The 23,567-nt window shown below is 41.9% G+C and overlaps 1 protein-coding gene across 16 annotated transcripts in view; it reads right to left on the reverse strand.

The window, feature by feature from the left end:
- Nucleotides 1–23,567, reverse strand: part of DOCK7 (dedicator of cytokinesis 7) — a 108,292-nt gene that overhangs the window by 64,424 nt on the left and 20,301 nt on the right. For all 16 annotated transcript variants that reach the window (XM_061353451.1, XM_061353450.1, XM_061353447.1 and 13 more), the window contains exons 3-14: nt 17,615–17,790; nt 17,370–17,438; nt 14,299–14,428; nt 13,980–14,192; nt 13,511–13,596; nt 11,304–11,370; nt 9,884–10,033; nt 7,821–7,901; nt 5,586–5,751; nt 4,779–4,921; nt 2,557–2,650; nt 591–753 (exon numbers count right to left, since the gene is read on the reverse strand). In XM_061353451.1, coding sequence (XP_061209435.1) covers nt 591–753; nt 2,557–2,650; nt 4,779–4,921; nt 5,586–5,751; nt 7,821–7,901; nt 9,884–10,033; nt 11,304–11,370; nt 13,511–13,596; nt 13,980–14,192; nt 14,299–14,428; nt 17,370–17,438; nt 17,615–17,790 — 1,538 coding nt within the window. The remainder of the gene's footprint in view (nt 1–590; nt 754–2,556; nt 2,651–4,778; nt 4,922–5,585; nt 5,752–7,820; nt 7,902–9,883; nt 10,034–11,303; nt 11,371–13,510; nt 13,597–13,979; nt 14,193–14,298; nt 14,429–17,369; nt 17,439–17,614; nt 17,791–23,567) is intronic.

A 23,567-nucleotide genomic window follows, 5' to 3' on the forward strand; every position in this document is an offset into this window, starting at 1 on the left:
AATCTAAACTTCCCCTGTTTAAGTTTTAACCCATTACCTGTTGTTCTATCACTGCAGTCCCTAACGAAGAGTCCCTCCCAGCATCCTTATAAGCCCCTTTCAGATAAAATTTCTTATCTTCCAGGTCTTCAGAAGACTTTTTTTCAAGCATTGTAAATAAAGAAACTGCTTTTAAGTCAAAAAGGAAATACGAACAAAGGGATTAGGCATCTTCTTCATTTCTATCCTTCTCTTTAAAGAAAGAAGTCACTGAAAGTGTCAGAAAGTACTAAAACAGTAAGAGAATGATTTCAGCACACAGCCAAGAAAAAAACCTCCATAAAACTGATGAGAATTCAGCTAAATTTCACTGTGAAATTAAATTGAGAAACCACTCCCATGCTCGTGGTCACAGCCAGGTTTTAGGCAAACATATTTGTCCCTTCACATCTGTGCATTTTCTGCTGTGTCAATGCAGACCCTTTTTGTGCCTCTGGCACAGCAAAGCAACTGATACAGCAAGTTTTGCAACAAACCTGATGATAAGGGAGGAATTTCCAGACTTGCCAGTCTTAGGCCCTGAAATGTGCAAGGTATTTCAAAATCCTGACCTGTATGTGGTGTTTGGAACATAGACGTCCCTGGCAGGGAACTCCAGGATTTCTCTTGTAGGTCTAACTCGGCTGTCTGGGTAGAGTTTGACTTGAAGCAACTCTGGAGTCAGGCAGTAATGAGGATTCTCTGGAGCTGGAGAGATGTCTATCTTTAATTGAGCTGCAAGAAGAAAATGGTTTCATTACAACGAATAGAATTTAGGCCAAAAAGCATTTTCATGCCTTGTTTTTTCAGGTTAATATCCTATATATTATTTTCATAAATAAATAAAGTTATAAATTACAGCCAATGTGGATTTGTTAAAAACACAGTGAAAAATTATACGCCTAAAGCGTTAAAAACAAAAGTGAATCAAACTGGTATCTAGGGCAACTGGGATACCAGATAATGAGAACCAATGGAAAAGATGGATCTTAACAAGTCCCAATTGTTGTTCTCATAGGCAAGTTGGGGAAATACAGTCTAGATAATGCTACTGTGAGGCCCAACTATTGCTAAAAACAACAGAATCACAGAATAGTTTGGGGTGGAAAGGACCTTAAGATCATCCAGTTCCAACCCCCCTGCCATGGGCAGAGACACCTCACACTAAACCGTGTTGCCCAAGGTCCAAACTGGTCTTGAACACTGACAGGGATGGAGCATTTACCACTTGGCACCCTGTGCCAGTGCCTCAGCACCCTCACAGTAAAGAACTTCCTCCTTAGATCTAACCTGAAATTCCCCTGCTTTAGTTTGAACCCATCACCCCTTGTCTCATCAGTAATATTGCCTATCAAACTGCAGGGATACATCAGAAGTTGCTGAAAGCTGATCTGCACTGAGACTGCTGAGTATTTTCCTTGGCCAGTCAGGTGACAGCACTGACACCACATTTATTGCTGGTGGATGGCACTGGAATCATTGTAAACAACAGGAAGCCAGGACAGTAGGAGAAGTGGCATCAGATGACTAAGATGAAACATAAAGAAGAGCAAAGGATTTGAATTGAGAAGACAAACACATAATTGGCATGCATCAGCTCTGTAGAAAAGGGCTGGGTGACAGCAGTGACAATAAACCAATGTCCAGACGAAAGCTACAACCATTCTAAGATGTATTAGTGCAGTGTCGTGGGTAAAACATTGCAAATTTGTCTGCTTTACTTGGCATGGGGGCTTCAGGGGAGTAGTGTGGCCAGTTTAGAGCTTGAAGAAAAGCATGGACAGATTACAGAAACTCTGCCAGAGGGTAACAGGCTATTTTAAAATCACAGCCTTTGAGGAAGGACAGCAAAACCCCTGAGATAGGTTAGGCTACAAAACAGAGGTGGATAAGAGTGAACTAATAACAGTATTCAAGTACTTGAAAGGCTGAGATAACTGCCCTGAGGGCATGCCAGACCATCATCAGATTAATTTGCAGCAAGGTAATTTTGCAAAGTTTTCTTAATACCTAACCTCACTCCAAGGACAGCTGAGTGCTGGAAGAGATGAACTGAGGAAGAGGTAGGATTGCTGTCACTGGAGGTTTTTAAGAACAGGTTAAGTAAATATTGTCAGAAATAGCACAGGTCAGGGGCCCGTTTCACTGCTGGTGTGCCAGCATTTCAATTTCCCTTTCTCAAACAGAGGTGGAGTCTGTTCCTATTAACCAAGTGGGAGCCAGGAAAGAGATCCCTCAGCTAGAGAGTGGCATTTTACTCAGTGGTATTTTACAAAGGCTCCTCAGCCCCTGATGGGTTTAGGGCTTTGGGGCTTGCATCCTCACCTCACAGATACTACTCTCAGTGTGACAGGAGTTGCATGTGCACACAGACCAGTGAAATACCTGCCAAAATGCCATCTTCAGTGTTCATGGTCTACCAGGGATTGCTGACAAGGGCTTTTTAGGGTTTTTTTCAGCTGCTGATTTATAAGAACTGGGTGGCTACAGGGAAGGACTAACCAAATGCACGTGAGCCAGAAAGACCTCATTCAATACCTGTGATAGGTCTCAGTCTCCGCAGCACTGATGATGGCCGCTTCATGTCAACAAGGAACTTGTACAGATCATCATCACTCAGGCGATCACCCTCCTGTGGGATGTTAGCAAGAAAACAGTTATCTACACAACACGTCAGGATTGTGAGAGAATGAATAAACCATCTAATAGTGCAGGTATTAGATGTATCAGTATTCCCCCGATATCAAAATGTACCTTTCCAGAACAAGGTGTTAACATTAACATGCTAAATTACAGTTCATTTCTCCATCCTTTTCCCTTCCTTTTTCCCTTATTAATCATCATGACAGCTGCAGGAACTTCTAATTGAAAACCTTTTCTCTCCCCATCAATATTATCTTTTCCCAAACTGAAAACGGCTGTTAGAAGATTCCCCCCAAATACCCACTTTTTAGCAAGGATAATAAGTTTGAAAATGTATCCGTCATTCAAGTAGCAATCCCTGTTCCTTCTCTGCCTTTTCTTGGGTATGAGTCTAAAAGAGCCTCACTTCACAGAAGTGTTAAGAAACGGTGGGAAGTAGGAGGAGCCTGTTGTCAGCTTTACTTGTGCCACATGGTGGTAGCTCAGAACTTTGTTAATTATAGAAAATGTACCTCTGCCACCCTATAAGTATCCAAAAAGCAGAAGATATCTGATCACAACAGTAATAAGTCACAAAAAAGAAGCAAATGGAAGGAGAAAAACGCTCAGTACTCAATGGAAGAAAATAAAGGGAAGATAAAAAATAATCAAGCTTAAAATCTCCAATCAACATTATGCAATTTTTAAAGGACAAATTAATAAAAGAAGCTGTTTGAAAGCTGTCAAGTGAAAGCAACCTCAACAATGGAAATAATTAAAGGCTTTTTTAAAGCATTAGTATCTTAGTGACCAGGTTTAAACTGCTGTGTATTACTTCTCACTTCCTACATGTTGGGTGCCTATGTTTCACAACTGGATTTTATCAACACCCCAAGTGAAAGGTACTTCCTGTGCTGCTGTCACCGAGACCCCAGGGGTACCATTGACAGAGCTCAATTCCAGTCATACTGAGTTTCAGGATAGCACAGAGCACCAGAGGCATGAGTAGCCCTCCACTTCCCTGGTTTGCACCAGTGTAACTCAATGCCCTTGGTGACATTTCTCCTTGTTTACACTACTTATTTAAGAGCAGACTTTGGATGGCTACCCACAGTGAAAGTGGCATGGAACCAAAACAATCAGAAAGGGAAAAAGAGAGAGTTCAACCAACTTTCAGTATATGGAACCTACATCTTTGTATTCCCAATGATTGAGAAATCAGTCCAAAAAGTAGCTAGTTCTACAATAGTAAATCCCTTTTTAAACACAATGTCACAAAGGTGACATTGAAGTAACGATTTTCCTTAACCAGATGTGGCATTAAGCAAATCTTAGCAAAAATCAATGGGCTGAAGCCATTTTCTAAGCTTAACTAAAAATTTTATTATGTTTAACAGTGGGTTTTAATGCTTCTCAGGAAAATCCCAAGCTGTGGCTCAGGAGAGCTGCCACTCAGCAAAGCAGCATCAAAGTGACACGCTTTGCTTTCTCAGGTATCCCTGGATGTGGCCAACCTGATGCCAATCTCAAACCACATTGATGAACTTGGTTCTGATGAAACTGATGATGTTTCAGTGGATTGTCTATCACCCAACGAAACCAAAGGAGTCCAATGACCATCATGATGAAGGCTATGCAACTCCTGGACTAGAAGTATCTGGAATACTTTTTGACACGTACTAACCCAAAGATATTATCCTCAGGTTTGTGAACGTTCTTCTATAAGCACTTTTCCAAATAGCATTTAACAAAAGACCAGGCAGGGATTTTACCATGTTAGAAAACACCTGGAGCAAAATAAACCAGTGTTCTCCTGGAGAGACCCAGTTCTATTAGTTGGAGTCACTATGCCATAACGATGTCTTATCATTCAAGTCAAAACTAGCTAATAATCCAAATTCCATTAAGCAATTACCCACAGTAACTTTCATGAAAGAATCCACCAATGGACCCCCAGAATTAACCACATGATATAATAAACCCACTGCATGCTGCTCAAAGACATCGTGTGATCAGGGAACAGACACTCCATGCATTGAAAACATCACAAATTAATCACTCAGGTCTAAACTGACTTCACATGATCAAATCACTCTGTCCAAGGAGCAACTCTTTAATTAAACAGCTTCATACAATACCTGTTTAAAGAAGTTTGTCACTGTCAGAGTAGCTGGTCTAAAACTGCTCAGATTGCAAGCCTCATCCCCACTCGTGGTTCTCTCTAACGAACGCCTCCCAACAATACTGGAATTCCTCCTCTCTGACCACGATCCTTTACGTTCTTCAAGAAATAAAAGCAAAAAGGGAGAAGAATTATAAAAAAAAAAAAAAAGAAGAAAATCAATAGCCCAAGAGTCTGCCTTTGTTCCAACCAGGATTCTCTACACAGGAAAATAGGTGCTGTGTTCAGAAATTATGCAATAAGCGTGATAGAAGAGGTGGTTATGCTAAGACAATCACACTCCTGAGGCATCAGGAGGCTATGAAGCACAGCTGACTACTTCTGCTCCTCTCACAGCAACCTCACCCCAGTGCCTTACTGCTATTATAAAAGTCTTTATCATGTGGAGATTTATGTGTTTCTCTTGTTCTGAAAGATGATGAAGTTGGCAGTTTTGGGGATGCTGAAGAGCAGTTTCAGATGAGCTATGTGGTTCACAAAGATTAATCCACTCCTTTGGAAAATGTTCATCAGCCTGTAACGCTCTCTCAGTCTTAGAAGCCTGGTTTTAAATAATATAACAGATGGTTTGCTTGTAAAATCCTTGAAAGATAAATCCATTTGTTATCATGGACTTTTTTATTTCAACCATGACCCAAGACTATCGTAAGGCTCAGGGCAGGGGGAGGAAAGCGCTAAAGGAGCAATGGCAGCTACAGGGTATGAATCAAGACTTCAGTAAACTCTGGATTTGCCCACATTCCCTCATGCAGATGTACTGTACCTCCTGTGCCAACTTCAACTTCCGTGGAGTCTCTTTCCAAGCTTCCAGCGCTGCTCACAATGTTCATTAAATGAATGGCTGTCCAGGCAAATGGCATTCGATACTTGCCTAGTCTTTGGCAAAACTGTTCTGCCTGGCATTTCAGTTTTTCCAACTTCTCCTTATTCTGTGAAGAGAATATTTAATCCAAGAGATGAAAAGGATTGGAATAGTAGCAAAGGTTCATATAGGAAAATCAGTAACAGTGGTATCTTTTCCACCTTGCAGTGATTTTGTGCTTCAATAGCACCTTCTAGAGGAGGATCACTAGGTGCTGTGCAAACAGACCTGTGCTTCACAGAACTGCCATCGGGCCACCAGTACCAGATGTGGGACAGCCAGATAGCCCTAAAGCAGCTGGCTTCATGCTCCTCCTGAGCGGCCTGTCAAATCCCAGTGAGCTCATCGGCCCACTGCCCTTTCACACAAAGCACAATTTAACTCTATGAAGTCTGAAATGGCCTTTGTTAATGTGATTTTAAGCCAGACACAGAGTTAGGTGAAAACAAAGAGCACTCTGTTGCTCACATTCTTCTAGTTCAGGATACGCTTATGCACTTTGCTGGGAAGGAGATCTTGACAAATCACTTTTCACCCACATTCTCCAGCATCCTGCAACTTCTGTTCCAAAATTTCACTTAGGCACATGTCAGCTTAGTGATCACAGGAAATGCAGGGTTTTTACTTATGTTGCTTATATACCTGAGGCGAAAAACATCCATTTTTCATATTGTGGTGGAGTGATACAAGGACAGATATAGACCAAAAAATGTGAACTTCTTCCGCTAAAACATATACTAGAACTTTAGGAAGGCAAACCTCTGTTAGCATTTGACTGAAACTAACAAATGAACATCCCAGCTCCTTTGAAACAGCCGTAATGGAAAGCCTCTGATCACAAGAAGTGCTGGCATCTCTGTTTTGCCCTTCATCCCATCCTCACTACTACCCTTTGATCTTCACTTGGCTCAACCCAACTCTACAAGAAATTAGGAGCCATTTCTGAGATGCATAAGCACTGCTCCATACTGTACGTACTCAAGGTTTCCTTTACAAGCTTACCTGCACCTTACAAACTGGAGATGTAAAACAATATACTGAGCTCAAGTTAGAGATCTCTCCTTCTGACTGCTAGTAAAAGCAGAGATTTGCTATACTATAACCGCTGCTGTAATGGAGACAGCACTTCAGAAAAACAAACAGCAGGTGAAAAGACCACAGCAAGTCCATAGGCCAGGTGCTACTGAATTCTGCAGGTGCTACCAGCATTCCTGAACCTCCCAACTACAACTCCCACCCAGACTCCAACGTACTACAATGAGCAACTTGCTGTCAACTGCAGGGAATAAGACTCCTCCCTGTGAGGAAACCTCTGCTTTCAGTTCTACAAGCAGACAGGCTGCATTTAAACATGTGAAGGAAAGGCAAAGAATCAGTCCAACTGGGCAGGTGCATCCCATCTACTGCACTTGGGAATGCCCAGGACTTTACTGCACAGGACAATGCCCAAACTGTTGAAGGCATGGATTAAAGAATGTTAATGAGAAACAAAACACTGAATTTATACAAATATAAATTACTCTTACTATATGTAAATAGAACTGTTGTTGAATGTGGCCCTTCTTATAAATATTATTATAAATATTCAAAGAAAAAGAAAAATCAGTAGGAAAAAAACAACCAGAAATGCCCTGGACTTCAAAACAAGGCCTGATGGATAATCTCCTGTTAACGTATTTCATTCACTTTATGACCCTTCTAGAAGAAGGCAGAGGTACTGTGATGGGGTTAAGGCACAGAAGCAGTGGAAAAGTTGAGATTTTACTGCAAATCCACATAAAAGGCTGCTCCACTTGACCCCAGATATAAGCAGGCAGCTGATCCTTTGGGACAGGGAATTACAGATGACTGAGCTTGATGGTACTCACACATCTCCCCTGTTGGCTACAAAACCTGATGACCTTTAACTGCTCTACCCCAATTAGGCATCAAGATTCAAGGGTCTTTGACTCTTTTTGCTTTTAGAATTTGACCAGGTTCTTAATTAAAACTGGATTCTTTTAATGCCAGGAACAGTATGAATGGCTGTTGCAGTCCAATATGGAGAAAATACTGTTATGTTTAACTTGTTAATAACAAAATGCCTTAAAGCACTTGTAGCAAACTGAACCAAAAAAGACATAAATAGATTCTTACCTTTGCTGCATCAGATTCTTTAAAAATCATATAAGGCTCTGCACACTCCCCAATATCTCCCTGCTGTAACACTTTCTCCAGCTGAGAAGGGAAAATGAACCATTACAAGGACATGGATCCAGCAAGGATTGTTAAATTAAACAAACACTAGGAAGCAAAAAACATTCTTTCTAAAGAGTTAAAGCTTGATTTCCCTTTGTGAGGCAGGGAACCAGCACTGCGCTCATGTTGTTAGAACCATTAAGCTCCCAGATCTCCAGCTATAACTGAATCACAAGCGTAAAATATAGGTTCAAAGGGAACATATACCACTCCACTTTGGTTTGATCTGTTCTAGAGCCACTTTCAGCTCATGTTTGAGGTCTTAAAGACAGCTTACACTAACTAGCTGTCTTCAGCATCATCTGTTCTTATTTCTGGTCTCTGTATTAAGGGCCTACTGCAGCAGCACAAACAGGTGACTCAGATGTGCTCAGCTAGAACATGCACTATTTTAAATATATTATTTTTATAATTATTATTATTAATTTATTTCAATAAATATATTTTATAAATTTAGAAAATATTTTAATTACTTATTTAATATTATTCTTATGTTTTTATCTTATTTATTTAAATATTATATTATCTATTATGTTAAATAAAAAAAAGTGTGTTTTCAAATCAAATAATGAAATAATCAAATAACTGAAGTCAGCCAAAGCGCAGATGTCTGCTTCTGAAGTAACACAAAACTGCTTAATGCCCAGTTTCTGACAGAAATACCTTCCCTATCACATCCATAAGACTCTTTCTTTCAGAAGCATCCTGGCCCTCCCTCCCACACCCACTGCTCTGTGCATGCTGTTACTAGATTAGAACATCTTTAAACTTCTCCCATGCTTATAAAGCACCATTCATATTCTCTATTAGTAGGACTCCAAGACGCTTCCACAATATAAGGAACTTTTCACCAAATCACCTGGTGAGTTTATGCTGTCTGAAAAGTGGTTTCCCAGTGAGTAAGACCCATGTGAAAATTCACCTGATAAGGCACATGATGCATCTTATTTATCCCTGACTAGATCCTTTTCATTATCAAATCACAACATCCCCTACGCCACCAGCTCCTCTTGGGTTTTACAAGCATGAAGGTGCAGTCACAAGCTCTTTCAGCCACATCCCCATCTCATAAACATGGGGTTCTCTCTTCCTCATATCTTGTAAAACAGAGTGAGTATGTGTGCACAGGTAGAATGTGATTTTTAGAAGGAGTTCAGAGTCATACCACAGACTGGAGATCAGAATATACTCCAGCTACTCAAAGTCTCATTCTCCCTTGGGACTGTTTTGTCATGCCACAAAGCCTCAATTCATTATCAAAAGCTTATTCCTCATTTAAGAAGCAGTTCATGAATGCCTTGCACAAACCTCAGTCCCCAGGGTTCTCAAAACGCAGCACTTGGGTAGCAGGCAATGTAACCACTGCCTGTGAACTGAAAGCATGCATTGAACTCCCTTTCTTTACAACAGGATGATTTTTTACACAGAGACCAGAAAAAAAACCCTGATTCAAATGCCAGTCTGAACTGGTAACATTTGTGCTCTCATTGAATCAAATGGAAGAAGAGAAAATGACTTTTATCTTTATATACTTTCATACAGGACTGACCAATGTGGCATTTTACTTCAGTTATGGTTCTCACCCTCTTGGCAATTTCAATCCTTAAAGACCTTTGAAAATCTGGCTTAAGAGCATAGATTATTTTAGAAATGAGACTCAGATCAATATGTATTTTGAAATCACTAACTTACCACCTTAAGGAGTCAGCACATTGTTTCATATGAAAACCAAGGTCAAGCCCTAGAAACCTGCTCTGTATCAAGCAAACCTTTGTGTTTTCAATAATACAGCAATGCCTATCTCCACTGAACTGTTTCAAAGGAACTTAATGTAACAAGTGAGAATATCCAAAATGAAACAGAATTCTGCTCTCCAAATGTACACCAGAAGTAAACTCGTCAGCCAATGTTAAATTGAAAACAGAGACAATGATAGTTTTCATTTCTCTGGTATTTCTTACCTTTATTACTAGAAAGACATCTTGAGAGGGGTAAGTGATAGAAAAGATGGCAGATCTGGCCAGCGTGGATATAGCAGCAGGGGGAACATGTGGACGGAGCATTCCCTTCATTTGCTCAGAGTTTAAATCAAAGTAGAAGTTTTCTGAAATCTAAGGAAGCAGTTGGGTAGTTTCAAGTTATACTTTTTAGCCTTAGTGAACTCTTCATGAACAAAACAGACAATTTCAAAACTCAAGGTTAAAAAACTACCAACGGTGCCTCTTTTCAAACCATAAAAGGGGGAAAAAATGCCTTTCCATTAAGAAATCAAGGCAGGACAGAAAGGAGAAAGGGAATGGAGCTAACAATACACACTACCTATAACATTTCCTCCACCACAGGTAAGGTGTGTAGTTCCATCACAGGGCTAGGGATTACAATTGCTATCTGAACTGAGTATCTCAAATTATCAAAATAGAAAACCATCTTTCAGATCATTCACAGAAAGAACACCACATCCTGAAAGATGAACAATGAGCTTTCCATGCTGAAACACCAAATCCTTCACTGTACCAAGGCTTCAGAGCCAAAATGAATGTGAGCTGGTGCTATCGACACCAGAGGTCACTAAAGAACTTACTACAGTAGATGGGGGGGGGAATGGGAGTAATGAGATGATAAAACTGGCTTATGAAATGTGATTTAAATATTCAACAAAGTTCACATAATATTCCACATACTCTCATCTACATAACTTAAAACTCAATGCATTAAATTCAAGTCTTAAAGAGATAAACGTCAAAATGCATATTTTTAACATTTTTTTCTCTCTACTGCTGCTAATATCTTGAATTAGGAAAACTAAGAGACTCTTCAAATATTAAATACAGAACATAAATAGGCGAATAAATGTATTTTGCATTTCCTATAACTTAGACCTTGAACAGACCCCTCAGTTTTGTTTTGATTTTAGCCATTTTAGCGTGTATGGCTTCCTTGTGCATTATTACAATGGTATTTGGACATATACCATGCTGAATCACAAAGAAGACATTAAGGAAGTCACAAAGATTTAATCTTAATAAAAGGTTTCAGTTACTGAAGTTCTCTCTGGGGAAAAGACTTTTGAAAGCCAAGATTGGACAATGTCTATGTTCTGATCTCAGGCACTCAGAAATATCATTAGAAATACTCTGATTTCTAAGATTCTAAGAATATTAGATCACATCTTTAGAAAAGTGGTTATACTTCAACTGTTTTACTAAGCAGAAGAACACAGAAGGTGGCTCACGAAATGGCCTCATCATTCTTCCAACCACTAGCATGCCATTGCCTTCATAAAGGTTTGTTTCCAGAATTAATTCCTCCCTTTTTTCTTTATAGCTAACAGCTTTGTACTGCTTCAGTGCAAATGCATTTCGAAAGTAATTAAAAACCTACCTTTTTCTTTTCTTTAACGTCATACAAAGCCAAACTTGCAAAAATGGGCTCGATTTCTATTTCAAATCTTGAAAGAAAGAAACAGGTAAAACCAGATGAATTGCATTTTGTATGAAGGAATAACCAACCCTCTCCCCAAATCCTTCCTAGGTGATGGCTGACCACTGTTAAACCAAGATGTCAGCAACAGCTGAGCCAACCTAAGGGGCTTGCTCCTCCTGAAAGGGGAAAATTGCTCCTGTTTCCCCCCCCATTCCTCTCCTGTCCTGATACCTCTACATTGCCTCTGCTCTCTTCCACTAGGACATGCATTGATTCTCCCTGGACCTCCTAAAAGCCATTTCAACTCATTGACCCAACAGAAAGGTTAGGATTACGGTCACAGGACATAAAGCATACTTCTATAAATGCTTTCACCTTCTTCAAGTGTTGTTTGAAAGCTAAGCAAAGCAACCTAATGGCTTCCTTAAAGGAAGAGGCATTATTATTTGGATACCTGGACCACTTAGCTCCTCTGTTTACCTTGAAAAGATGCCCTCTATGCTAATTTCCTATGCTGAGCTGTAGACAGGGCTAAATGGCCAACTGCTCCCCTCAGCAATACTGACCAGAAAGCTCCTTCCACTTGAGCCAGGGACAGCTATTTTGGCAATGTTCAACATTTAACTCTTGTCAGAAAACACCAGTACCTCAAAGCCTCTTTCAGAAAGAAGTCAGTTTGTAGAGTAACTATTACCAAGTATTTATGCTGAGAGAATCACTTCCAGTGAAACCATTAACCTAGTAAATAGAGCTAAAGTTATTGTCAGTCATCTGGGAAGCTAAAGAAATCAGAAAAACATTCAAAACCTGTCCCTATATCCAAGGGAGCAGGGGCTGAAATGCCCTTATCCTGCCTCCCCTACACAGCCTCCCCATGACATTAATGCCTAACCCACAGTGAGATACTCTCATGCACCAAGTCCGTGCAGAGAGCTCTCAGCTTCTCAGCCTGGAACGCCTTCCAATAGGAAGAACAACAGACAGGACTGCATCACCTAACAGGTAATTTCTCTAGTTTGGCAACAAAGGTGAGATTAACCTGAAAATGACCCTGCTTAGGTCATCTTAGCCTTCTCCCTGGGGAAGAGACTATCTATTTCTCTTTGTGCCACTAAGATAGTGTGATCTTGGATGCTTGCTATTGCAACTGTAAGTACAGTTTCAGAGATTACTGTGGTACACAAACAAGCATGTTTGTGAAGATTTGCTACAAATTCACAATCAGCAAGAGATGCTTAAATAGCAGAAATCATTAATTTCCACCATCTAACTTATTTATGCTAAAGACACCATCCTTTGGAGAGGAAGTTCCACAGCTACTGCATATTATGTTGTTCCAGTTCATAAAAAGCTGCAAAATCAGTTCATCTCTATGGCTATATTAGGTCCTGGAGTACTCTACGAGCAGGAGATATGTCCCACACATATATCTCAGTTATGAGCCACAATGTAGTCTAACTGGAGCTCTCTAATAAGAAGGGTTGACCTAACTGAGGACACAGAAGATGAATACAGCAGTGTGGAAAATCAGTTTTGTACTTTATTTCTCCAAGGGAATAACAGTAAAATTTTACCTTGTGTTATTAGAGAAGAGTTATAGGCAATGAACCAACTGCAGGTAACCCTATATTCAGGAGCTCCACTTCATTAAACTTGTTTAACAGGTTTCTATTCCTTCAGTTAATGCTTGCTAAGTATATAAAGTCTTCACTCTTAAAGGGACACAGTCAAGGTTGTTAAGCCTAAACTTCAGCAAATCTTTGGCTGTCTCATGTTTTAAGGCTTAAGCATTTTTCACCTTTTTTATTTGCTGCCCCTATTCCTTGTTAGAGAGCTGAACACCAACTGACTGGCCAGCTTCAGAGCCCTCAACGAGGGCAGTGAAGCATGAGTGCTAGCAACATGGACAGGTATAGCTAGGACTGTCTGGAAACCAACTCTAGGTATTTTCTATGTCACACCAATATGAAGAAAGTCTTGAAGACAACACTGTCTGATGCACAGTGCTATGTAACTTACTCTTTACAGAACTAACCTTTAACCTATGACCAAACCAATGCTACATCCCTTAAAAAGTAATAAACAAGGCAGCAGAGTTATTCCAGATGCACATGGATACAACAGCAGACTTCAAATTCTCAGATACCTGTTGAAGTGATACTTACTTAAGGGACAAACACTTCACTAGGAGTCTTTGGCCAAAGTGCTCTTTGGGTACCTCAGGGACACTAAGCCGTTCTATAGGCTCCTCCTGGAATTAGAGACATGACACTTGTACAAACCACTAACACCATTAGGAAGCAAACATATGCATCATTTTTTTCTTCTAAGACACTAGCACCATTTCAATCCAAGGCTTACCAGCATGTTGCATTTAGCAGCAGCTATAAATATGCTAAATTAAATCCCTTTAATGTTTCTACATTCCAGGGGATTGCATAACCATAAAGGAAAACCAATCTTCTGAAAGTAGTATCTATGGTAAAGAACATGCAACCCACAAAACAGCTAAGGCTCTCATGGGTGTTAAAACACAGGTGATCTTAACTCCTTTAAATCCATAGCAGACTGACAATTTCCACGTTCCTTACATCCTTAACTTTTTTAGCCTCACCCACATGTATATAAAAATACCTCATCTGGTGCTGGATGTAGTGCAAAAAGCTCCTTATGCCTACTGGACTTCCTCTGATCTTCATTGTGGTGGTCTATCTCCTCATTTGGGGTTCGGTCCAGTAGGTTTGGAAGAAGGGCATCTGGAAGGGAGTTCTTCAGGTCAAAAATGCTGCATGCCCAGCTGCCCCGGGGAGTATCATCAATGGACATTGAGCGGCGTTTAAGGTCATCCTGAGATTCAACAAATCAAAAGCAACTTATAATGGGAAAGGGACTGCACTTTTAAAACATGACTATAAATTAGGTTTTATGCAGGAAGCTTTTAAAGGTACATTACTTGTTCATCCTGGTAACTGTTGCCATCTGGAGCTTCGTCAGACTCGAAGATCTGTTTGGGGAGCCCCTTTTGCCTCTCCTTCTGTTTGTCTAAGGTGTTGGGATTAAATCCAGTTCCCAGCTTGTGATATCTGAAAACAGAGCATTTCAAATACACCCTTAATGTCCTTTTTGACCTCAAACCCAGAAGCAGCATTACAGAACAAACCCTGTATTACCAAAGTGGGTCCTCTCAAAGCATAAACTGCTTTCTGCAAACAGGATTTCCAGTCACCCTCCACTGTAGCTGGGTAATAATCCAACAACAGTATTCCAGTCCCACAGTGTGACTCTGTTCAACCCTACAGCAACCCTGGGTGATGTCAAAAGAAGAATTTCAGTGGCCAGTTAAGGCCATCATAAAATGTGTAATCGTGATGCCAAGCTTAAAACAGGCCAAGAACATGAGGACTGAAGCCCAGGAGTTCTGCTGGACCAAGAACTGAATTGGAACAGACACTGTTAGGAACCTGAAAACCAAAGCACCAACTTCAGGTAAGACTGCATAAAGTGCAAAAGTCCTAAGCACCTCTGGAACACATATGACTTCCCAACCCCAACTGAAATCAGCATGTTCCCATACTACCTTTATAAGCAGAATTGAGTCCTTTCAGATCATTCCAGGGTGTTACAGCTAGTAAACAGTCTGTCTACTGTTGCTGACAAGATCAGATCTCTTTGACTAACAAATTTTTTCATACCAAATGGCACTATGTGTCTATTCACACACACAATTTTTGGATACCAAATGCCACCATATATATATATATATATATATATCCACACACACATATGGCCAGAGCCACAGCCTTCTTACAATGTGCACTCTAAGTCAGCTCCTGAAGGAGTGCTGGGGTCACAGCTAGAATTAATTGTTCTTATCATGCCCTGTTACTAAAGTTACCAGAGAGGGATGCACTGACACATGAAAACTGTGCTAGCAGTGAATAAAGGGGGGAGAAAAAGGAGGAGAGTATCTTTCTCTCAAGGTTATCATTCCTGAGAGATGAACAATACAATCTGTATAACCCTCACTGGGATGTCTGCATTTCACTCATAGCTCCACCACCAAGTGTAAATTCATTCTAAATCAGAGCTGACTTCAGAAGTGCTTGTGATCATTACTGCCATCAGACTAGCATACAGAAATTATGCCATAAGGCTGAAACAAGAATATGCTACTGTTTTTTTCATGCCAGTGAATAGAACTTCTTTACCTTTTCCAATACCACTACAGAAATCACTGAATAGATGGATTTGCCTGTCGCCAAAAATGTTTTGGTTACAAAGAACTGTAGACAGAGATTGACATAAGGATTATTACCCCTGGGGTGGGGGCAGAGATGGATGGCACATTGGAAGGTATGTTCTTCTAACGCTAAAAGAGCTGGAATTTGTGCTCCCAGAGCTAGCCACAGCACTCATAACCGTTGATGGTTGATAAGTTGGATTAAGAGAAACCCATCAGCATCCTTACTTGACAAACTATTTAATCCTTCCCAGCCAGGCCTTCAGGTTCCTCCTCTGCTCCAGCAGTACCCCTTCTGTTTCTACCCACTCCATCACCATGATTCTATCCATGTTAAAACTGCTACAAACGTTTATGGAAATGCCTGTCCTCCTCAAAAGGGGCAAGGCAACCTCCGAATGTAGTTCAACAATCTCACATTACACCTTCAACCCACTCAAGCAACTTTGATGTCTTTAGTTTCCTTCCTTCCCTGACGCAGAACACAAACTGCAGCTGATCTACACAGGACAAAAAGCTCTGCTGCCTCCAACTAGGACTTCCTTAGGGCAGGGATCACAGCCAGGTATTCCAGGTACCAGTGACAGTCACTGAGAAACCAAGAGGTGTGTTGGTTGGCTGGGTCACGTTGTCCAAGCCTACTGTGCGTTCCAGACTCTGCCCACAAAGGCAGGGAGTTAATAAAGCATCTGTCTCTCTCCTGGGTTTCTTTCTGGGTGAGGGTTTTCTTCTGGTATGAGATTACAAGACACATTTTTATTAGGTCATCTCAGCATTGCAAAGCACATCTGCAGCATCCCCTGAAGTGGTGCTCAGGACAACATTAAACCAGTGAATTGTAGCAACTGCCACAAGGGCAGAGCTGTAGCTGTAGTCAAGTCATTTGTAGGTGATGCACATCACATGGATCACTTACTCCTTGACAGCAGCTCTTGAAACCATCAGACTTTCAATCATCAGAGAGTTCCAAGTAAAGCTACTCAGAAACCTTCCTGCTAATCTGCATGATTCAATCAATGCATGCATATTCTCTAACCTGGTAACTCATTAGGTAAATGCTGTCGTAATTCAAATATTAAGTTATTTGTTTAAATCACATACTTTCTCAAAGTCTCTCCGGGACAAACGAAAGCTGCAGAGGGCACCTTATCTATTAGGTGGTTGTGGCTGCACATAAATCTTACATTGTTACAAAATTAATGCAACTTCTCTCTAAAAAAGAGCTAAAAACACAGGGAACAAAGAAAGAAACAAATGCTCAAAGCACTTTTACTTGCTCCCATTCTCTAATTCCTCTCCTATTCTAAAGGATTAACTGTTGACTACAATGACCTAGATTTGCAGAAATGCCCCAAGGGATTTCGATGTCTAAGATCTAATTTTCCAAACACAAAGCTTCATTTCAGCTAAACACAAGGCATCAGTTCAGCTGAGCTGGGCAATTAAAAGCCAGGGCACATGGACTCAGTAGCTAGGACAATAATTTATACCATAGAATAGTTAGGGTTGGAAAGGACCTTAAGATCATCCAGTTCCAACCCCCTGCCATGGGCAGGGACACCTCACACTAAACCATGCCACCCAAGGCTCTGTCCAACCTGGCCTTGAACACTGCCGGGGAGGGGGCATTTACCACGTCTTTGGGCACCCTCTGCCAGAGCCTCACCACCTTCACAGTAAAGAATGTCTTCCTTGTATCTAACCTGAGCATCCTCATAGCAGCCAGCCAACCTGCAAAGCTTTAAATATGAAATGAAGCTGACAAACACCACGGGGGAACTCACTTTCTGTTCACAATCGCCCAATCTTCCGTGTAGCTCCTTACACAGTCCCTCACATGGGGGTCCATCTCACTGTTAAAAGAACAAAAACATCTTCAAAATCACAGGCATGACAACAACTTCTTAAACATTCCCACTTCCACTTAGGTTTGTATTTACTCTTCCAGTCAAAACATTCCAGGCTTGCAGATACTCCTAATGTAGACAATTGATGCCCTGGAGCAAGGGGTCACCCTGTCACCTCCTACCTCTCTTCAGGCACAGCTGACACAAGGGTGCGACATTCTCGAGGAGTGTACACAACCTCAATGTCATCAGGAGGAAACTCAAGCAAGTCCCTCAGGGGTCCGGACTCCACGGCAATGGGGTGTGTGATAAGGTAGTCCTCCAACTCAACCGGGTCCACTGCTTCTGTAAGTGGTACCTGGGGAAAGACAAGTGATGGAAGGGGTCTTTAAACAAGGTGAAAGAAAAAAGAGAAGTCACATTTTAGAATCATAGAACAGTTAGGGTTGGAAAGGACCTTAAGATCATTGAGTTCCAACCCTCTGCCATGGGCAGGGACACCTCACACTAAACCGTATCACCCAAGGCTCTGCCTAACCTGGCCTTGAACACTGCCAGGGATGGAGCATTCACAACCTCCCTGGGCAACCCATTCCAGTGCCTCACCACCCTCACAGGAAAGAATTTCCTCCTTAGATCCAGTCTAAACTTCCCCTGTTTAAGTTTTAACCCATTACCCCTTCTCCTATCACTACAGTCCCTAACAAAGAGTCCATCCCCAGCATCCCTATAGGCCCCCTTCAGACACTGGAAGCAGCTCTGAGGTCTCCACACAGATTCTCTTCTCCAGGCTGAACAGCCCCAACTTCCTCAGACTACCTTGTTTTTTAAAGCAGCTTTCTTGTCTTTTAAACCAGCTCTTCTGTCTTGTTGAGGAAACTTGATCTAACGTAGAATTATAGAATGTTTGAGTTGGAAAGGACCCTAAGATCATCCAGTTCCAACCCTCCTGGTATGGGCATCAGATGATAACTAACTTTAATGGTGTTAACCTTAGTTAATACACATGACAAAGGTGGTTATCATGTCTTATCTGATATTTCTCTGGATATGTCAATGCTTGCATACCACCATCACCTAATGAAAAATACAACCTAGAAAAAGTATTTTCATCTGTTTCCCAGAAATGCATCACTCTGCATCAGAAGAAAATTTGGTGCTTTATTTCCCATATCTATGACTTAGGATTTGCTTCTCTCACGCTCTGATCACAAAGGGAACCTTCACCCTGATCCATGATGCAAGAACCCTTTCACCCTCCAGCACCCCAGACAGGAATCCAGAGCAGGGGCTGATATACCAGGAACTCAGGAAGCCACTGAACTCTGTAAGACTAACATTAATCTGAATTAAAGCCCTTCTCTGGGGAACACAAAATACAATGTTTGTCTACCACAGGTACGAGTTTAACCACCTCTTCTCCCTGATAATAGGACCTTCCGTGTCAATGGGTGCTTAAAAATCATCTTTACTGGGCAGAAACCACCAAAGCACAAGGAATAACTGAACAAACACACGAGTGGGAAACAAGTGCATTTCACTGGCAGTACAATCTCTCCATGCTGAAAAACATGAGCTTCTTTTAGATACAGGAAAAAGGATAATTGCATAAACTGGATAGATACTCCCACTGCATAACTGTGTATTTTTACATATGTATATTGTACATCCTGAGAGCATTATGCACATAAACATCTACATCCTGAGAGGCTGCACATAAACACAGACATTAAGAAAATGAAACACTAAAAGCAAGTTTTGAGGAACCTGTCTCTACAGCAACTGACTGGTTTCCTAGAATTCCCTGGCACATCCCAGTGAGGCTGAGGGGTTTAACGTGAGTCACAGAAACACATGAAATCCCAGCTATTTTCTCTACTGCTTCCTCTTCCCTGTCATCCAGTGTCTGTGGGACACGGAACTAGTCTCTACCTTGTCTTCTGTGCTGCTGAGCTCAAAAAGAACACTTGCTGAGCTCAAAAAGAACACTTAGTATTTAAGGTGTAAGTGTGCTTCTCAATAGAATTGCTGTGCCAATGCCAAATTCCAGCTTTTAAACTTCTATTGCCAAAAGGTTCTGAAATGAATGAACTTTCTCATTAAGGAAAGAGACTTGGCTAACACAGAAGGTACTGAAGGAATACTGCAACTTCCCTAACGGTGTGCCTCCAGTGAAGTCAGGTGAACTGGAGCAGATGATTTCATGCCAGATACAGATCTGGTCCACCAAGAAATACGATGTCTGGAAACTCAGTGTTTAGTTCTGCAATTTAGGTAAAAGATACAAACTACTTTTTGTGCAAAGAAATACACCACCATCACCACCATCATCACCATCTATTTAACCCTGACCCCACAACCTTTTTTCCCCTTCTAATCCTGAACTCCTGAAATGAAATAAAAGTATGTGACTTGGGGGACTTCTGAAAGCACAAATCAGACACTTTTAACTGTTTTCATCACTGCAAAGCTCCCGATGAGCAGAACGTGTCACTGCTCTCTCCCACATTACACTTAACATGTCAGCACCTCACGCTATCTGCTTCTTACACACAGAACAGCTCCATGTGGCACTAGAGAACTGACAGAACGTCCAGCACTGAAGTGTGGTACTGCATTACTGAGGAAATGCTAAAAGTCCGTGTTTTCTCAGAAGAGCTGCTGCATAACAGACCTCATAGCAGCCTTCCAGTATCTGAAGGGGGGCTATAGGGATGCTGGGGAGGGACTCTTCATTAGGGACTGTAGTGATAGGACAAGGGGTAATGGGTTAAAACTTTAGAAGGGGAAGTTTAGATTGGCGCAGGGTGCCCAGAGAAGCTGTGGCTGCCCCATCCCTGGCAGTGCTCAAGGCCAGGTTGGACACAGGGGCTTGGAGCAAGCTGCTCCAGTGGAAGGGGTCCCTGCCCATGGCAGGGGTTGGGACTGGATGAGCTTTAAGATCCCTTCCAACCCAAACCATTCTGTGATCCTATGACATTTTGAATCCTCCCTTCCACGCTGGCATCTCCAAAGCTGAGGCACCTTCCAGTGCTCAACAAAACTGAGCTGCCCACACAAGTGCTGTGTTTCAGTCTGCACAAACATTTACCTGCGCATCTCCCCAGGCTAACAAAAAGGAACCTTTTCCTCATTCCCTCCAATCACTGTAATCCACTCATCCTGATAAAACAGAATTAATATTACAAACAGACAAGGAAAACACTCTGCATTAGTGCAGGGTGGAGGGGGACACGCAGGACCGAGCAGACACAGGGACCGGCACTGCCCCAGTGGCACCGTGTTTCCCCGTTCCTGGCATTCTGCATCTCACATTTCACTTGTCCAACAAGAGCACTGGAATGTGTTGGACAAAAGATGAATAAACTTACTCTGCTCATTAAGAAACACCTGATCTGGAAAGGTGGCCGGTGCTGAGGAGCCTGGGTCCATGCTCCAAGGGCTTCCAAGCCCTTCGTACATCTCAGGATGAGGCCCAAGGTTGCACTTTGCAATCTCCCCGTTTGTCTCTTCGGGTAACTATTGTGCCATGAAGATGTAAACAAACATAAAAGTCAAACCCAGAAGCCTGTATTAGACTCGCCATCTGTGCAGCCAGAAATACTGCCTCGCACCTGAGTAAACAGGCCACACATAAATCCATGGCTATGAAGAGGAACTCCTTGGTGTCAGACTATTGGCAGATAAAAGGCAAGCACATCAAAGCTTTAGATATTTGTGGGGGATGAAGTGATGAACGAGGAGGAGGAAACAAGGATGAGCAAATGCACCTAAAGGAAAATGAACCCAAATGGTGTCCCTGTGTCTGAACTGAACAAGGAGAGCTCCTCTCATGGCTCTCACTACTGAGGGTTTAAACTTTCCTCTGCCCAGCTTTAGGCTCCTCAATCACTCTGAAGTTGTGGATAAGACCAAGAACAGATAAGAACATACATGGGGCTATTCCTGTGTCACCTGAAATTGCCATCAGATTGAACAGAAGGAGTTGGATGAGTTCAGATAAGGACCAGGTTATCCAACCTCGCCATCCCAGCCTCACCACTGATGGAGGAGCAGAACCTGCTCTATCTCCCACCTCCAAGTCTCCAGGCCCAGCTTAATTCCTCATAACACCAGGAAAAATAACAAGGCACCCAACAACCAACTCCCCAGGCCATTAGCCAAGTATTTTCTTGGCTTACAAACGTTTCAACTTTATCCTTGTCCTCCAAGACACGCAGACAGGTTTTCTTCATCAGGCTTCCAAAGGGACAGGGACAATTTCAGTCAAGTGTTTGCAAACACACAGTCCACTTACCAACTGCTAATGGGGGAATGGTGGAGTGTGACTGTACGAGCTCATTGATAAGGTGTCCATAAGCTGTACAGGAGCTCTGACCATCTTCCCAACCAGGACTATGGAATTGTCCACATTAATGGCAAAACATGCAAAGGAAAGCCCACTCCCCAAACCACGATTGCTGCTCTTTTAATAAATACTCTTTATTTAAGCTATAATTACAGAGCAAATAGTGGACAACCTTTCAGACAGGTCCTTAACATGGTTTTCACTCAGTCTTTATCCCAGGATCAGACTCTGCCACCTCACCCAGGGCAAGTGCTATTCTGGTGCTATTAAAATTAATAGGGTGAAAGAGGCCACTCGGTGTGAGTAAGAGGGGCATAACCTGCTCCCTGCCAACGTAAGCACCAAATACACCCTGCTGATAAACTGAGGGCACAGAAGAAATCAAACAGGACTCTCTCCTTTTCAGCCTTACACATCACTTGCAAATAACAATTCTGCATATCTACACCCTTAACCTGACCACAGACACACGCTCTGTCAGCTTGACTAAGACACCAGCCTGATTGATTTGGCTTATATAAACTGTTTAACACACACATTCCATAGGTGCATCTGTGTTGTTGCAGTTATGGCTCTCAGCAGTTGCATTACAAACCCTATTTCAAAGGTTTACAACTCTCCTGCAGCAGGGACAGTCAAGCTTTCTTCTTTAGGGCTCTGTTATTCTTCACTGTTATATCCCCTTAAAAGCTTGAGGATAAAATTCCATTTCCTATCGACTTTGCCCTTCTCGAGACAGCAAACATTGTATTTTGCTGTAGTTTTAGTGCACCTCCACCCGAAATATGTCTCTCTCCCTCTTTATTTGCTTCGAGCACCGACCTGTATCATCATCATCAGCTCCCAACAAAGCATCTGCACAAATCTGGCAACAGAGACAGGAGTCACTTTAGCCAAGCATCTGATCCAAGGACTACAGGAGCAAAGGGCTAACACAGAGGGAAAGCTACACCCAAGGCACCAAGCTGCAAAGCTCATGGCTTATTCCACCCCACCAAGGAAGCAAAAAATAACATGCAAAGGGCAGATTTGTACCAGACTTGCTCTGTTGTGGCATCCCTAGAGGAACACAACCAGCTCTCTCATATACAAACCCTTCTGAGAAGCAGGACTTCCCATGTGCTCCAGTGACCAGGGGTTTGCTGAGCAGCAGTGGTGGCTGGACACTTTTGGCTGGACAGGATGCTCGGACATCAAGTCTAGGTTATGCTTTGCCAAGAAAGGTTGGACCAGATGATCTCTGGGGCCCCTTCTAACTTGGGATTCTGGGATTCTATGATGGCTCACTAACAAAGGCAATGGGGACACTTGCACAGATGCACTTTTCATCATGCTCTAGAAATGACCAAAGGATGTCTTACATCCTTTCATCATTTCAAATGCTTACATTTAATTAGCATGGCATTTAATTAGCCATCGTTACATGTCCTTGCTGGAACAGCCTCCCCCTCAAGTTTGCTGCCTTACTGAACCATGACACCTACACTAGTACCTAAAGACTGAAGGTCTGCTCTCCTGGGCACTGTGCTCAGGAAGGGATCACAGCAGCAAGGCAGAAAAAGGAATTATTATTATCTCCATCTCACAGATACTGACTGAAGCACAGGAGAATACAGAATAAACTCAGCTGGAAAAGACCTTAAAGATAATCCTATCCAACCTTGGAAGTCTTGTGTAAATCTTGCTGTTTTCCCTGATGTCCACAGATTTTTGTCTGAAGGACCTTAAACCTACCCTTTCCCTTCACAAACAGCTGGGCAGAGGGGATAATTCTATGTCCTGTTCCA

Source organism: Neopsephotus bourkii, unplaced genomic scaffold (genome assembly GCF_033783945.1).
Source record: "Neopsephotus bourkii isolate Nb327-2 ecotype Australia unplaced genomic scaffold, CSIRO-AGI_Nbou_v1 NB_673, whole genome shotgun sequence".
Taxonomy (NCBI): Eukaryota; Metazoa; Chordata; class Aves; order Psittaciformes; family Psittacidae; genus Neopsephotus; species Neopsephotus bourkii.